We start from the raw sequence: 18304 nt of genomic DNA, 5'->3' as shown, positions 1-18304 counted from the left end.
AACACAAAGCCCAAGAAAGGAATAGGAGTAAAATAGGGTTCAGGAAGGCAGAACCAGTAGGTCTGAGAAGAGAGCAGTCAAGGGAAACACAGCAGAGCTATTTCATAAGGACACTATGAAGATAACATAGGAAGAAAAGCTACTTGTTGAAACATTTCCAAGGTCTGAGGAAGCATATTGGTAGACAAGGGTGCAGAGACTACGTGTTGATAGCACAAACCTGCTCTTCCCTTAGGAAGCTCTTCATAGTGCTGTATTTTCTGGCTTATAAGACTACTTTTTAACCCAGGAAAAACTTCTCAAAAGTCAAGGGTCATAGTATATTCTGGGTATCATTTTGTAGGGCGGGTGCTGAAACTTCCAAGCTGGACTTGAGAATATGCAGTCACCACATATGATGGGGGGAGCTCAAAAACAGCCGTGCCCACATTCTCGCTGTATGCAGTTACCTTATGAAAGCAGCAGGGGTGGCACTGTAGAAGTACGGTAGGAGAAAATCCACTCACCAGGATTCATGGAAATAAGAAATAGCTTTCTAAGATCTACAGAGACACTCGCTGGAACACCCCAGCAAGCGAGAGTCCAAAAGTGGCAGGCTCAAACCCAGAACCTCAACCAATGGCTGATACCAAATGAGAGACTCCCCCCTGGGCACACAGAAAACTGGGCGACTTGGAAGGCACTGAACAGACTGCGCTCTGGCACCACGAGATGCAGAGCCAACCTCAAGAAATGGGGCTACAAAGTGGAATCCACGACATGCGAGTGTGGAGAAGAGCAAACTACTGACCACCTGCTGCAATGCAACCTGAGCCCTGCTACATGCACAATGGAGGACCTCCTTGCGGCAACACCAGAGGCACTCCAAGTGGCCAGCTACTGGTCAAAGGACATTTAATCAACTACCAAGCTTGCAAATTCTGTGTTTTGTCTGTTTTTTGTTTGTTTTTGTTAAAAATGTAATACAAATGTCTGGTTGCTGATGACACGATAAATAAATAAAATATGGAAATAAGTGACTTAATGTGGTCCCGATGATGAGATGAGGGGGCACCTCACCGGAAAGGTGTAAGAGAAGGACGGAGAAAGCTGCAGGCATCTGGGCTGCCTGGGTTATGGAAAAAAGAGATAGAGCAGTGCTGTGCCCAGAAAAACACACCTCTTTTACCCATCTGGCCCACCCTTTTATCCTATTGCCGTACCTCTTCTGCTTCTCAGATCTCGCTCCTGAGAACTGCAATTAAGTGTGAAATCTGAGAGGCAGAGAAGGAGGTACGGCAATAGGAAAATTACCATATTGAAATCAAATCTGTTTTTTTTTAATTTGGTAAGAGGGGTAGTCTTATACAGCGAGTATATCGCAAACTCTATATTTTAACTGGAAAAGTTGGGGGTCGTCTTATATGCCCCATCATCTTATATGCTGGAAAATATGATAATTTAGGGTTCTAGCTCTGGGTCAAACTGTATATTATGGGGACTGCCTATTTCTGGTAATTGTCAGATTTTCCTTTTCACAGCAAGGTTTCCTTTGTGATGGTGCTTCTACTATTTGACTTGTGGAGTGGGGAGAGGGGAGGGAATACTGTTTACCTTCCATTGGCCAATCACAAAAGAAAACATCCTTAATGCAAGATACACAGTAGAGGCGAACCACATCCTCCGACAAACAGACATCTTTCACCTCTTGAAGGAACACCTGTTGATCCTCAGCCCAAGCCCATTCTGCAAACCTTAGTAGGAATTTGAATTCAAGCTGCAGTTTGCTGCTGCAACCACTGCACAAAACTAGCTCCCAGGGAAAGAAAAACCAGCGGACAGGTGAAGTATGAATAGCCAAGAGCGGCAGGGAGATAAGAAATCGCAAAAAGCTGCTTATCTATGGCAGCCCTAGAAGCAGATGCTTTTTTAAACTCACGGCAGAAGGAAGTTCTCCAGGACTTGACAGTTCTTCCTGCAGCTTGGCAGGCAGCCACATAGGCTTGAAGACTCTGGCAGAGGGCATATTTTGCCCCATCAGCAGCACACATTTCATACACACAACGGTTGAAATATTCAGTAGGCTTGACAAAAGCATGACAGTCACTGAAAGAGCCTGATTTGCTTAGGATAAGGCCACAGGCACTCTCAGCCTGGTACTGCCTTGTCTTTGTGGCATCACATGAGGGATAGTTGTGCCTGCACCCATCGGTACATCTGGCATCATCAACCAACACTTTCCATGATGCTCCAAATTCGGTCACATTCCGAGTGATCACCTCACTCGGTTGTTGTAATTCATCAGTCCTGTCACCATTAAAGTTGCCACAGAGGCCACACACGTGTCCTTGATATGTGGTGGGAATATAGATCAGAAGATAATGGGAGGAATCGTAGAGAACGCTGAGGCCAAAATCTGTGTGGACCACAATATTCTTCCCCTCTTGACTGACCCAAACTTCTCTCCTATCTATTACCAAAGGCAGTGTGTAGACCTCTCCATCCACCTAGGCAACAGAAGAGAAAAATGAAAGTGGTGTTTGTATCAAATTACAGATAAATTGCAATTTCCACAACCCATGGGGGAGGGAAAACCCAGACATACTGAACATCTTATCACTACTGCACAATTAAAAATGGGCAGGGAGTGGGTGGGGAACACTTCCTCAAGAGTTAGGAAACAGTGACAAGGAGAATCCTGGATGGGTTGCAGGGTTTTTACATTTTACATCTACTCAGAAAACAGATGTAAAAGGTAAAAACTCTGCAACATTGGGAATTTTCAGAGTTTTTACCTGAGCAATGAGCCACAGTGGCGCAATGGGTTAAACCCTTGTGCTGACCTGAATTCGGTGGTTCGAATCCATGAGATGGGGTGAGCTCTCATTTGTCAGCTCCAGCTTTCTGTGTGGGGACATGAGAGAAGCCCCCCCACAGGATGGTAACACATCCAAGCATCCCCTGGGCAACGTCTCTGCAGAGGGCCAATTCTCTCACACCAGAAGCAATTTGCAATTTCTCAAGTCACTTCTGACACGATTATAAATAAATAAATAAATAAATAAACCCGAGCAGTTCCCCCCTTGTTATTATATGAAGACAATAGAATGCTTTTTAAAAAATTCCATCCTGCAACATATAAAACTAGATGTAGATGTAACTAAAAAGCTGTGATTTTTTTCATAAGTTTTTACAAGTAGTTGTTATTTAATTAATTCACAGTTTGGAGTGTGTGTGTGGGGGGGGGGGCGGTGGACGGAGGGAATCTTGTACAATTTTGGCCCCAAATGGCGAGATAATTGGCTGGCCTGGGATACCTTGAGTTTAGCAGTTGCAGGTGACATTCTAGTTACCACTCTGCCTTAGGCTATAAAATGTCTTGGGATGGACTTGTATCTCTGCTTTAACATAGTGGCAAGGCCAGTGTCAGCACTGTGCATCTTTGGTAGAACTCAGGTCTGACTCCTTAAAAGAAAAACCCAGTACTCAATAAGCATATTTGGCTGGATCTGCCATTTCAGCTTCCCACAAAATCAATTGATGTAGTATTTACTCCAGACACCATGTTAAATCAAACAGCCAGGCTGCCTGGTTCCTTCTTGGATTAGTGCCCATCGTGTTGTGCATTCGGGGTATACCCTGACCCTTTTCGTGTTTTGGCTTTCGGTGCAGGCCCCGATTTGTTTTGGGGAGCCTCCAGAAATCAAGAGGGCAGATATCTGTTTTCGCTCTGGGGTGCAGAAAGATCTATCAGACCATTATGGTGGGGGAGGGAGGGTCTCCAGGATCCCCTTCCCATCATTTTAGGCATTTTAAAGCTGTTTCTACTCTAGAGGAGAGGCGCTCAGCTGCAGACAGGTGCAAGCTTTAAGGAGGCTTCCGTTCTTACCTGCTGTTTCTACTCTAGAGGAGGCTGCAGGCCTTGGAAAGCATGCGTGCTTTCTGAGCCTACACGCTACACGCACACTCTTTCCAAGGCAAAGAGGCAAGTTCTGTTGGAAAGAGTGTGTGTGCATGGTGTGCAGGCCCAGAAAGCACATGCATCTGCCAGTGCCTACAGCCTAGCACCTTCTTACTCTAGAGGAGACACTCAGCTGCAGGGACTGGCAGGTGCGTGTGTTTGCCACACAGTCACTTTCTTTCTGAGGCAAGTTCTGTTGGAAAGAGAGTGTGTATGTGACATGCAGGCCCAGAAAGCAAGCACTCCTGCCAATGCCTGCAGCCAAATGCCTCCTCTAGAGTAAGAAGGTGGTCGGCTGCAGGCACTGGCAGGCACGTGCACTTTCTGGGCCTCCATGCCACACACACAAACTTTTTCCAACAGAACTTGCCTCCTTGCCTTGGAAAGAGTGTGTGTGTGTGGCATGTAGGTCCAGAAAGCATGTGTGCAATGTGAAGGCCCAGAAAGTGTGCATGCTTTCCAAAGCCTGCAGTCTCCTCTAAAGTAGAAACAGCAGGTAAGCGCTCTATTTCTTACTCTAGAGGAGGTGCTCAGCTGCAGTCACTGGCATGTGCACACACTTTCTCTCCCCGGCTGCACTATGCCAACAAGCCACACACTCTTTTCAAGGCATTTTAAGGAGGCTTCCCACTTCCATGTAAGGAAGAGCGATGACCTCCTGGAAGAGGAGAGTAGTTTTCAGGGAATGAGGGTTTACCTTTTGTTTGCTGGGGGATTAATAAAAAAGATTAAACTGTGATGCTGAAAAGCAGGCATGGAGCCGGGATTGGCTCCTGCTTGCTTTTGAGTTGAGCTGATTTTCGTACCAGGAGGAGCCTTCCTATTACGAGCTCACGAAGTATCCAAAGTACCGAAAGAAACAGAGGAAATGGGGGAAATGAATGTTCAATGTTCAACTCTATTGAACATTGGTGATTGCTGCTACTTCAAACCAAAACCTCATTTCCCGGGAGTTTCCCAAACTTGGATGTGGATCTGCCCAGCAAGTATCTCATACTAGAATACTAGATAATAAAGAGAAAATGGGACCTACCGAAACCTTCCAGGTTGTTCCCTTCTTAAGAGTGATGACATATCCATGGACAGTGATTATCACCATCTTTTGTACAACCTTGCTTGCACCCAAGCTCTCATTCTCCACAACCACAGAAAACTTTGCAAGATTTGAATCCCTGCTGCAAACTTTGTCCAGGGTGTAGGTACAGGAGCCTGGGAAGTTGAAGGCATGTCCATCAAAGGTCAGGTAGGTTCCTCCAGCCACACTGCATGTGCCACAACCAGTTGAGTGGCATCCTCTGATCCCATGCTCCACCTTGCATTCCTCTTGTGCTCCACAGGAGACTTTCTGGCATTCCACAAGACCATTCTCTCTGCAGTGGCATTTTTCCTGGCAGGAAGAAGTGGGGAAGAACTCGTCTCCCTTCTTGTAGTATCGTTCCTGGTATATACAGCCACAGTCCCCAATAGGGACACATTGATCTCCACTGAGGACAAACCCAGCATTGCAGTAGCAACCTTCCTTGCAGGACATCTCACACCCATCAGGAGCTGAAAGGCTGTGGCAGGTGACTGGGCACCCATTTCCACAAAGATCATAGTGCGAATTCTGCGGGCAATAGAGGCCTGAGGGAAAACATTGGAAACCATGAACACTGCAACTAGATATTGTTTTAGCAAGACTTTGGGATGGTTATATTTACATTTTTCAAAACCATTCATGTCATGTGCAAAGGTGCATTTAACATCATATCATACTTTTTCCCCCTCCTCTCTACAACACACAAATATGGTTCTATTTTTCAATCTATATCGTGCTGAAATTCCTTAAAATTATTGGTAGAGATCCCTCAGACAAGCATTTGTGTTATGATTATCTTAAGCTTTAAGTAAAGGTAAAGGTTTTGCCCTAACATTAAGTCCAGTTGTGTCCGACTCTGGGGGTTGGTGCTCATCTCAATTTCTAAGCCAAAGAGCCGGTGTTGTCCATAGACACCTCCAAGATCACATGGCCGGCATGATTGCATGGAGTGCCATTACCTTCCCGCCAGAGTGGTACTTATTTATCTACTCACATTTGCATGTTTTTGAACTGCTAGGTTGGCAGAAGCTGGGGCTAACAGCAGGAGCTCTCACTGCTCCCCGAATTCAAACTTGCAACCTTACAGTCACCAAGTTCAGCAGCTCAGTGGTTTAACCCAGAGCCACCGGGGGCTCCTCTTAAGCTTTAGACTACCTGAAAAATTATTATCAAGTAGAATAGATTTGCAGCTTTATAAATACACATTTTATTTTTCTAGGAAAAGTTAAACTATGTCCAATACTTACTACAAAAGGAGGCTGATCGCCACTGCCCAACCTGGATGCCCTGAGCTTGGCAGGTGGTCACATAAGAACTGATGGCACTGCAGAGTGTATCATGATGTCCCTTGTACTTGCAGGTGTCAGAGACACAGTCATCAAAGTAGGGAGTTGGATCGATGGTACCATGGCATGACTTGAATGGTCCATCCTTTCTTAAGAGGATCCCACAATATTTATCCCTTTTGTAGAATTGTTTCTGTTCTTCCCTACACACTGGGCAGTTGCTGGTGCATTCATCCACACAACCAGGAATCTCGCCTATCTTCCAGCTGTTAGCAAATTGGATGACATTGGTAGCTTGGCTCCCATCTTTCATGGTCAAGTCATCATTAGGCTCTCCGTTGTCATTGTCACAGAGGCCACAAACAGCATTGAGGTAACTTCTTGGAACTTTGACATGGACAAGTCTGTTCCAACTGAAGGTCAAGGTGAGATCAAACTTGGTCTTTACAACAACATGAACTCCACTAATGTAAGCTTTAATCTTATCTTCATGGTAGAAAGGCAGATCTACAAATACTCCATCTACCTACAAAAGAGAGAGTGACCTTGATTAAGACGGTCAAAGGGTGGCCATCAAAACAACACATAGGTAAGGATTGATAACAGCAGCAGCAAACATTCCACAATTCTAAACAGATTTACTTGACAGAAATTCTCAAATAAAATAATAATGATATTTATTATACAAAAATTAAGTTTTCAGCCACTCTGAATGGACAGAGAGTTAGATAAATAGGCAGACACATTGATAGGTAGCTAAATGATAGTGTTCCTTCACTAATTCGCGGTTCGCTTTTCGTGGACTCACTGTTTCACGGATTTTTAATAAATATGAATTTTAAAAATATATCATGCAGTAGACACCCAAACCAGCCCCTGCCAAGCCGGCACTGCTCTCCGCGGTACTTTCCCTCCTCCCTCCCTCCAGCCTTGAAGGGTCTTTCCTTCATTTCCTTTGCTCTCTCTCTCTCTCTCTTCACCCAGCTAAGGGAAAGGCGAGGAGGGCTTTCTTCCTTTCCTTCCTTCCCTGTCAGTGAAAAGGGGGGGACTGTGGGGGGGGAGTAGGAGGAAGAGGAAGAGGAGAGTAAGGCAAAGAAGGTGCGTGTGAGCAGAGGAGGAGGGGGAAGAGGAGGAGGGGAGAGGAAGCCAGGTGTGCGAGGAGCAGCCAGTGGGAAATGTGGTGTGCAAGGGGAGGGGGGAGGGAGGAAGGGAGGGGGAAAGAGGAGAGGAAAGAGAAGGTGAAGGAATTGAGTGAGGGGGGAGAGAGGAGTGGGTGGAGCCACTCCTAGGAGGGGATGGTCCTACGCCTCATGCATGCTGAGGCAGTACATATATAGCATCCCTACTTCATGGATTTTCACTTATCGCGGGTGGTCCTATAAGTGAGGGAACACTATAGATTGATAGATATTCACATTTTACCTAAGAAATGAAGGACATTTAACTGGATCATCTCAATAATTTTACAACGTTTGTGAAATCATATAGCTTCATTTTTGTCCCCAGTTTATAGGGATAGGATTTCAATATGAGAATAAAGCTTCCACCATTAAAAGTAGAATCCCCTTCCTCATACCTGTAATATGTTTGGGTGCTTCTGGCTGATTTTAATAATCCTGTCATAGACTTCCAGGGTAATCTCAGAAAAGAATGGCATTGCCTTACTACCCTGGCTGTTCTGGATCTTGATCATGAACGGAATGAGAGTTACGTCTCTGGAACAGAGGCCAACCAGCTGGTAGATGCAAGTGCCAGAAAAATCATATCTTTTCCCATCAAAAGTGGTGTAGTGATGATCTCCAGTGGCTGTACAGGTCGCATAGCTGGTGGGGTGACAGCCCCAAATGCCATCGACTGTGGTGCCTCTCTCGCTAGCCTTGCAATTGCTTGGCTGACACACCACCATGCCCAGCTTGGGATCACAGTGGCAATAAGATCTGCAGTTCTCATCAGCCCAGAACTCCTCATTGGGCTTATAATAAAGGCCATCATGTGTGCAGCCACAGCTCTCCACAGGGACACATTTGTCAGTGCTGAGCACATACCCTTCATTGCATTGGCAGGTTTCCACACAGGGTATATTACAAGTAGAAGGAGCAGATCGGTCAGAACAGCTGGCTGGGCAGGCATTTCCACAGGCTTCATAATGGCTGTTCTCAGGACAAGGTAAAGCTAGGAGGAGAATTAAAAGAGAATTGGATTAAGATAGCACACAGGTGGTATATGACCCCACAAAAATTAGGGAAAAGCTATAAAAATGTGAATACGAAATGTTGGAAATGTGGGAAAGTGGAAGGGTCATACTTCCACATGTGGTTGTCATGCGAAAAATCAAAAACCCATTGGAAAAATATTCAAGCCAAAATACAGGAAATTTTAAAGACAAGATCCCTCTGAAACCAGAAATATTTTTACTTGGTGTAACAGACCAGGCCCTAGACAAAAACACTGACAAACTCCTATTTCTACTAAATACTGCAGCAAAAATTTGTTACGAAAAATATAGAAAAAAAGAAGAGATACCAGACGAAGAAGAATGGATGGAGAAAATTGCTGACATTAGAAATATGGACAGATTGACATACCTGATATCTAAAAATAAAGGGACCCCTATAAAAGAAATGGACTGAACAAAAGTAATAGAATATCTGAAAGAAAAAATGTATAAATATATGGACATAGAAAGAAGAGAGGAGAATATAAAAAATGGAAGACATAAGTATATAACAAAAAAAGGAACAACTCACTTGGACGACAGAACGTTTTTCTCTCTTTTTCTCTCTCTTTTTTCTCCCTCCCCCCCCCCCTTGTCTCTTCCTCCCTTTCCTTGTCCTTTTCTTTTCCCACACCTAGTTACTATAATTGTGTTTGTGTTTTTTCCTTTTCTTTTTTCCTTTCCTTTCCGCTTGCTACTTAGAGTCTTTTATGTACATATTTCATATTGTTTTTAAAGGAAAAATTCTCAATAATTATTATTTTTTAAAAAAAACTTTCAGAAAAGGAAGAGAATCCACATTGTAAACTTTTTTTAAAAAATGACATAGAAATGTTACAAATACATTAAAGTTTAGGTGTAATAGTGGGGGGAAAGCTAGGAGGAGACAGAATGGCAAAGTCCTTATAGGAAAGGAAGTAATCAGTCTCTCTCATGCTAAAAAGCATAACTCTTAGATTGCCCATGACGTGCCGTGACTGTATACTACAGTGGTAAAAATTACTTAGTTGGGACTAAGAACTGAATACACAAATGCCATTTTCCCTCCCATTTCACTCTCCTATACTCACCACAGCCACTCTGGGTTCTCCAGTCTTGGATGACCACACCTTCCTTGCGGCAATTGGTGGCATAAGCCTCCAGGGCCTGGCACAGGATGCTTTTAGCACCACCATTGAGGCAGACGTCATAGATGCAGCTGTCAAAGAAGCTGTTGGGGTTCAATTTAGTGTGGCATTTTTGGAAAGGGCCTCCCTTCGACTTGCTGATGAGCCCACAGAATTCCTCAGTTTCAAAGAGCTGCCGTTTGCTTTCTTCGCAAGTAGGGCAGTTCCCCTCACAGACATGCCAGCAGAAAGGGTCACGATCTGGGACATTCCAGCTTGCAGCCCACTCCACCACAGAAGAAGCCATGATCCCTGTAGGCATCAACATGTCATCATCTGGATTTTGGTTGAAATTTCCACAAAGACCGCAGGTGGTGCCATAGTAACTGCTGGACAAAGTGATCTCCACTGTCCAGGTCCAGTCATAAGAAACCATTAGGCCAAAGTCGGTTTGCAAGACAGCGGTCAAACCACTCCGAAACAGCTGTATCTTCCCATCCTCCAGAGTTACCGGCAAATTTGTGACAACACCATTCAGCTGAAAAAGAGGGACATACATGTAAACAAGCAAGATTTTAAAAAGTTCAGCTGGGATCCCATCATCTCCTGCTGCCTTGTTTTTAGCAATGCTTCTTAATGCCCATTCAACCTCACTCCTCAGGATATCTGGTTCTAATTCACTCACCACACCGTCAAAGCTATACTCAATATTATTATCCTTCTCGTCACCTTCATCTGCTCTCTTCAACTTTTGTTAAGTTGCTTCCATCTTTGTTTTTGATCATGTCCATTTTTGCCTGAAATTTACCTCCAATGTTTCTAAAAAAATTTGGAAGAGGTCTCTTGTCCTTCCTATTCTAGTTGAATAGGTTGGGTAAGAGCAGGGGCCCCCAAACGTTTTGAACAGAGGGCCGGGTCACAGTCCCTCAAACTGTTGGAGGGCCGCATTATAATTTGAAAAAAAAAACATGAATGAATTCCTATCCACACCACACATATCTTATTTGTAGTGCAAAAAACACTTTAAATAATACAATAATTAAAATGAAGAACTATTTAAACAAATATAAACTTAGCAGTTTAGAATAAATATAAACCTAGCAGTTTGAAAACATGCTAATGTGAGTAGATCAATAGATACCGCTCCGGTAGGAAGGTAACGGCGCTCCATGCAGTCATGCAGGCCACACAACCTTGGAGGTGTCTATGGACAACACCGGCTCTTCGGCTTAGAAATGGAGATGAGCAGCAGAGTCCCAGAGTCGGACATGACTGGATTTAAGCCCCCCCCCCCTACTCTTGCCTCCGGGATGCGGCGAGGCGGCATCCTGAAGGGAGGAGAGGCTGGGCCCACGGAGGCAGCGAGCCAAGCAGGCCCAAGCCACTTGGCCCACTGCCTCCTCCCCCTCTCCTTCATCTGGGATGCATCCAGGATGCATCCCGAAAGGAGGAGAGACTGGGCCCACGGAGGCAGTGAGCCAAGCAGGCCCAAGACACTTAGCCCGCTGCCTCCTCCCCCTCTCCTTCCTCCGGGATGCATCCAGGATGCATCCCGAAGGGAGGAGAGGCTGGGCCCACGGAGGCAGCGAGCCAAGCAGGCCCAAGCCGCTTGGCCCGCTGCCTCCCCTCTTCGCCCGCCACCTCCCTCCCCCTTCACCCACCTCTCACCCTTCTCCACAGCCCACGGGCCGGATAGATGCCCTCGGAGGGCCAGATCCGGCCCGCGGGCCGTAGTTTGGGGACCCCTGAGTAAGAGTATACAGCCCTGCTATACTTTTTTCCTTGAACGTCGGTTTTCCTCAGGAGACAGACAAAGTGGCTTGATATCCCCATACCACCAACAAATTGCCACAATTCATTATGATTCACACAGTCAAAGGCTTTAGAATAGTCAGGTAAAGGTTTCCCCTTGACATTATGTCTAGTCGAGTCTGACTCTAGGTGGTGGTGCTCGTCTCCATTTCTAAGCCAACGAGCCGGCATTGTCCATAGATGCCTCCAAGGTCATGTGGCCAACATGACTGCATGGAGCGCCGTTACCTTCTCACTGGAGCAGTACCTATTAATCTACTCACATTTGCATATTTTCAAACTGTTAGATTGGCAGAAGCTGGAGCTTACAGTGGGAGCTCACCCTGCTCCCTGGATTTGAACTGCTGACCTTTTGGTCAGCAAGTTCAGCAGCTCAGTGGTTTAACCCACTGCACAACTGAGGACTACAGCATTATCAATACAATCTTATTTTCTGTGATAAAGGATTAGCTTGACAAGGCAGGAGCCAGAAACTAGTCAAAATCCTACTACACTAACCAGATAATAGCAAAATGTTCTTGGAATAAAAAGGTCTGCAATGGGCAGGAAGGAGAGCAGAGGAGCCAAGTTAACCTCTGGTGAGAGGGAGTTCTTGGGAGCAGCCATGAGAAAGTACTTTCAGATGTCCCACCCAAAATGCCTGTGATGGTTTTGTAACTAAGAGAAAGCCTCCCCTAAAGGATCTCAAATTTGGAGATGACAGAAACCCACCAGCAAGTCATACCCAAATGGCTCTTCTCTTCTTGTCCTAATGCTCACCTATACAGATACCACAGCATGGAACTCACCCGGATTTTACCAACTTCCTTCCTATGGACGGAGATGTTGTACCCTAAGAGAGAGATGGTGACCACTCTCACGTAGGAAATGGCTTGGCTGCCACGGTTATCATTCTTCTCATCCACCACAAATGGCACCAGGGTGGGGTCATTGCCACAATACTTGCAAAGGGTGTAGGTGCAGGTGCCTTGGAAGCTAAAGTCCAGGCCATCAAAGGTGTGGAGATGTGGGTCTCCCCAGCCCCAGGCAGTGGCATTGTAATCTGGGACGCAGGTTGCTCTGCCATTCTCCACTTTACATGTTTCCTTGATCCGACAGCTTAATGCCTGGCAAGGATCTGAAAGAAGAAATTGCAGTATGTTGGGCAGAGAGAGAGCTATCCTATTGGAAAGGCCTTTATTTTAAAAGAAAACATGGGATGCATCTTGTGACGATGTGTAAATTTTATTCCTTTCGTTATGTGTAGTTTGGGCAATGGTTTAGGGATGGTAAGTATGGGAGGTTATGTTTTGTGGGAGTGGCTTGGCGTTAGCTGAGTTGCCATAGCAACAGGGGCGGAGCCAACCGCCTCTTCAGAGGCAGCTGTATTTTAAAAATCCAGTCTGTAGCCGGTGAGCTACAGGAAGAGACTAATTTCTCTAGTGGGAGAAATAGGGAATTAGTCAGTGGCCGGAGAGCGACTGAGAAAACACTGAATCTTTTGGTGGAGATTCAGGGAATGTGTCTGTAGCCAGTGTGCTATAGGGAAAAACTGAATCTCTTAGAGATTCAGGGAATCAATTGGTGACCAAAGTGGTTGCAGAGAAGGACCCGGTACAGGGGGTTGTTGATTCTGAATTAAGAATCAAGGTTTGGCTGGGTTTAAGCCTGTTGTGCCAGCTGTGAAACCTTATGAAGTGTTTGCCTGAGTTTACTCATGAAACCTTTCCAATGTAACCATCAAGATTTATGCCTCTTTTGAAGAACAGTTATACATTGTTATACTCCTGTTAAAATAAACTTGTTACTTTTTCCTCAAGCCTTGCCTGATACAGTTTCTTCTAAGTTGAACAGCCTGCAATAATAAAGTCAGCCAGAAACAGTCCCTTTATAAAATAGTTCCTAGGCTGATATTGATCGTTGCCTGGCTTCCCTCATAGATAAGGTGGCAGTGGGTGTTTTACCACTCGCACCTTCACATTCGGTGGCATTAAAACGGTCATCGTTACAATTGGTGGCAGCAGTTTAATAACGGACTTTCTCACACATCTACACTGCAGAATTAATGAAATTTCACAGAACTTTAACTGTATGGCTCAATGCTATGAAACCCTGGGAATTGTAATTTGGTGAGGCACCAGGACACTTGGGCAGAAAATGCTAAAGAACTTGTAAAACTGCAGCTCTGATGAATTCACATTAGGTAAAGGTAAAGGTTTTCCCCTAACATTAAGTCCAGTCGTGTCCAACTCTGGGGGTTGGTGCTCATCTCCATTTCTAAGCCGAAGAGCTGGCATTGTCAGTAGACACCTCCAAGTTCATGTGGCCAGCATGACTGTATGGAGCGTTGTTACCTTCCCGCTGGAGCTGTGCCTGTTGATCTACTCACATTTGCATGTTTCGAACTGCTAGGTTGGCAGAAGCTGGGGCTAACAGCAGGAGCTCACCCACTCTCCGGATTTGAACCGCCAACCTTTTAGTCAGTAAGTTCAGCCACTCAGTGGTTTAACCCACTGCACCACCAGAGGCTCCAATTCCACATTAGGCCATGCCAATTAAAGTAGTGTCAAACTGCATTAATTTTATGGTGCAGATGCACCAATGACCACACCTTGTAAGAGTTGCTGTTTTGACTACAATTCCCAGTCTCCCCCAGCAAGCTCAAGACCTACCCAGGATCTTGTCTAACTCCACCATGGCCCCATTTGCACTGCCATATAATGCAGTCCGAAATTGCATTATATGGCAGTGTAAATCCAGCCCATGTCTATAGGGTTGACAGATAAAGCTATCATGACAAATTTGCAAGGGTTGCGTGGCAAATTGGATAAGATTAAATAATATGTTTTTGTATTCAAAATATATGGTTTCTAAAATACAAATTGCTGCATAAAATGTTAATATTTTCACCCTATGCAGAAATGTATTTAATGTCATGCTTAAGTGTCCTGAGATTCTGCCTTAGTTATGGGTGTTTTGGAGCAGTCAAGATGACTCAGCCCATTCTGTCACAAGGTCTATGCCTCCTAAAACAACCAATAGAACTTGTCCCGTTTGTTTCGGGATGCTGTGATACAGAGCCTTTGCAACATAGAGACAGTTCAAATCAGACCAGTTTTCTTATCTTGCATCTGAAAGCTACATGTGGGGTTCTCTGTACAGTTGAAATAGGGGGGCTTGTCCCAGCTGTACCATTGAAATACCTCTCTAAAAACACAACCAATCACCTTTATTGACACATTTCATTATGCCATTCTGGATCTTGCAGGTTTCATCAGAAGAGCAACTGTGGGATTCGCATATGACTCCTCGACCTGGAACACAACTGCAGACTTGTTGGCATTCATTCAGTAGGACTTTCTCATTGGGCTGTAATGAGGACATTTTTCAAGGGAAAACAAACCATTAAAATACAACCACATGTAGTAGTGCAGCTGCTCATAGCAACATTTCATATAGCTAGCCTCTCAAAGACAGTACAAAATTGCTCTGTTCATTCCTGTTGTCATCAAACTTTTTACAATACTTTTAATCTCTGGCAGAAGCTCTTTTGTACTTTCAAACTAAGCTATCCAGATATATGTTGCATTACAATAAAGATGGCTCATAATAACACATAGCCACGAGGAATATCCATTTACATCTCCAACTATTATGGGGACTACTCCTAAACTCGTGTGAAAGAAAGGAGGGAGATTTTATTTTATTTATCGTGTCAGAAGTGAATTGAGAATACAGTTATAATGTATAGAAAAAACACAAACTAAGTTTAAAACTTGGCATTATACTAAATGTCCTTTGACCAGAAGGCCCTTGGAGTGCCTGTGGTGCCACTGTAAGAAAATTCTCCAATGTGGATGTGACGGCTCATACTGCATTGTAGTAAGGGATCTGTGGTTTGCTTTTCTCCACACTTGCATGTCATGGACTCCACTTGGTAGCCCCATTTCTTAAGGTTGGCTCTGCATCACATGGTGCCAGAGTGCATCCTGTTCAGCGACTTCCAATTCGCCCAATCTTCTGCATGCTCAGGAGGAAGTTTCTCATCCAGCCTCAGCCATTGATTGAGGTTCAGAGTTTTAACCTGCCACTTTTGGACTCTTGCTTGCTGAGGTGTTCCTGCAAGTATCTCTGTAGATCTTAGAAAGTTGTTTCTTTCTTCTTGTTGGCTTGGTGGCTGATATCTGAACAGAGAATGGGCCAGAAATGTCAATGCCTTTGTCCTTTCATTACAGGCTGCTACTTCCCAATGGATGTCAGGTGGTGCAATACTGGCTAAACCAGTATAATTTCTCCAGCAGTGTTGGGCGTAGACATCCTGTGATAATGCAGCGTGTCTCATTAAAAGCCACATCCACCGTTTTAATGTAGTGAGATGTATTCCACACTGGGCTTGCATATTGAGCACAAGTCTTCACTGTGTCTGGTTGTGATCCGCAGGTTGTGCCAGTCAGCTTTCGTATGATATTATTTCTAGCACCCTCTTTTTGTGTGATATTCAAGCAGGGCTTCTTAGAACTCAGAGCACGATCCAGAGTAACTCAGATATTTTGGTGTGATGCAATGACTAGAGGGCAATGAAAGATGGTGCTTTTTTCTTTTCTAATCAAAAAGGCAGAATTTGCAGAGCCAACGGAAATTTTATGCATCTAATCTCTGCTTTCCTATAGTAAACTCTGCTAGATGAGTTAACTATTGAGTCCAGAGCAACTCAGACCATTTACTGGTTGGGTTCCTCTGGAAAATACCTGGCAATTCCTTACCTAAACTTGAATGCTGGTATTTTTATGGTGTTTTATGGGACAGATAAAACTAAACCACCCCAGCTAAATTGTCCAGCAGTTCTGATTGTGTAGTCCACATGATGAAAATGAAATCCAAGGTTCACTTCCTGGTTTACCATTTAAAAGCACCAGAACAGGAACCTGTTCCCAAGAGCATGGGTTGTTGTGACGCTTGACCAGATAAAACAGGGCTAGTAAGAACAATTGTTTGGTAAAATATAAGGCAGCTCTTATCTTCCAGTTACTCTAATATTTAACAAGGTATGCAACATTATATGTGGGGCAGCACCTTATAATAGCTTCCATTCCCAAAACATCCACAGTTTTCCGCTGTACTGCAGCCAAGGCCATCAAAGAAGAATCCATCATCACATTGGCAGCCCTCCGCACATGTCTCAGGGCACACTTGGGAGTCACCAAACCCCACACAATCAGCAGAGCACAGATCAGCACAGATTTCATAATGGCTGTTCGGAGGGCAGCTTAAAGCTACAAGGGATAGAAATTTGAAAAGGTCAAGTCAACAGAGACAAAGATGTTCAGGTACTACATCTGCTGTGTCATTTTCAGTCTTTCAGCCAAATGCCTTCAATAAACATTCTTAGAGATGTGTGAATCTGTTTTACTTTCATTGAATTTCTCAGAATTCAACCGGAATCCAATCAGCACATTTCAGTTCTTGAATGGAGTGGAGAAACCTTTTCCGCTTTCCTGCATGGAAATCTAAGTGTAAGTTGACAAACATTTTCCCTATTGGGTTGTTGTGAGTTTTTCAGGCTGTATGGCCATGTTCCAGAAGCATTCTCTCCTGACGTTTCACCTGGATCTATGGTAGGCATCCTCAGAAGTTATGAGGTCATGACCTCACAACCTCTGAGGATGCCTGCCGTAGATACAGGTGAAACTTCAGGAGAAAATGCTTCTGGAACATGGCCATACAGCCCGAAAAACTCACAACAACCCAGCGATTCCGGCTATGAAAGCCTTCAACAATACATTTTCCCTATTTCAAACATTTTTATGCATGTTCTTTTTTCCAAATGTACTTGTTTGCACATATTTTTTCTAATTGTCTAAAGCACATTTGTGCAGCTGTTTCAAATGTACATAAAATTTTATGTACATTTTCTTACTAAACACATCACTAGTTTGGGCCGGAAATTTAGCATAGCTGGTAAATTATCAACAATTATAAGATCTATTAACCAAAAGGTTGCAAGTTCGAAGGCCCGAGTTGGCGTGAGTTGCCAACTATCAGCCTAGCTCATTGTTTACCTAAGTAATTTGAAAACAGCTTTAGCTGTGATTAGAGAAATTAGGTACTGCTAAATAGCGGAGGAGGTGTTTTACGACACCATAAAGAAAGAAGATCAGAAAATGCTGGTCGACCAAAAGGAAGGAGGAAGTCCTGACGGCTCTTCATCATAGAGCAACAGCACCCCCTGGACTCGAGCCCAACCTTCCATGGCACCTCCTTCTGTTCTGTCTGTGTATTATCTATACAAAGCGGCATTGAATGTTTGCCATGTATACATACTGTGATTGCCCTGAGTCCCCTTTGGGGTGAGAAGGGCAGAATATAAATAAAGTATTATTATTATTATTATTTATTAATCTAGGTAAAATATGCTCAGCCCATTGTCAGTTTTCTTAAGGTGCTTCCAGACAGCACTAAATTTTATGCTTTAGTAAGGAGCAAAAACAAAAAAACAAAAACAAAAAAAACAGGACCTCAGAAGATATCCAGATACAGACTTGTTGGTCCTGGGATTTCTGTCTCCATCATCCACACTTGCTGCTTTGTCGTGAGATTTTGTAGCCCCCAAGATGGCTGCCAGAAATTTCAGCAGATTTTTTAAATAAAAAAACTTAAGATGCAAAGATACAAATCATTGTATAAGTTCCATTTCTGGGTTGTATAAACTGCAGAGCCATCTGTGCAGACAGGGTGTTGTTCCTGTGTTATACATGTCTGTTCCTGATTTCTCTTATTGTGGAAAGATATACAACATTGACTAGGGGGCCACAACTTTGTCCTGGCCAGAGAAAATGTGCCCTTCACATATTCATGAAGTTTCTGGCACACAATGTTTTCACATTCTAC

The 18304-nt window shown here is 44.1% G+C and overlaps 1 protein-coding gene across 1 annotated transcript in view; it reads right to left on the bottom strand.

The window, feature by feature from the left end:
- The window catches only part of LOC137095639 (IgGFc-binding protein-like), a 47934-nt gene that overhangs the window by 11549 nt on the left and 18081 nt on the right, over positions 1 to 18304 (bottom strand). The window contains 8 exon segments of the mRNA XM_067462397.1: positions 1919 to 2486; positions 4974 to 5563; positions 6266 to 6830; positions 7881 to 8476; positions 9590 to 10163; positions 12226 to 12554; positions 14644 to 14785; positions 16490 to 16689. Of these exon segments, the coding sequence (XP_067318498.1) occupies positions 1919 to 2486; positions 4974 to 5563; positions 6266 to 6830; positions 7881 to 8476; positions 9590 to 10163; positions 12226 to 12554; positions 14644 to 14785; positions 16490 to 16689 (3564 nt within the window).

Source organism: Anolis sagrei, chromosome Y (assembly GCF_037176765.1).
Source record: "Anolis sagrei isolate rAnoSag1 chromosome Y, rAnoSag1.mat, whole genome shotgun sequence".
NCBI lineage: Eukaryota > Metazoa > Chordata > Lepidosauria > Squamata > Dactyloidae > Anolis > Anolis sagrei.
The sequence above is the reverse complement of the archived record's forward strand: the minus strand, read 5'-3'. Positions and strand labels throughout refer to the sequence as shown.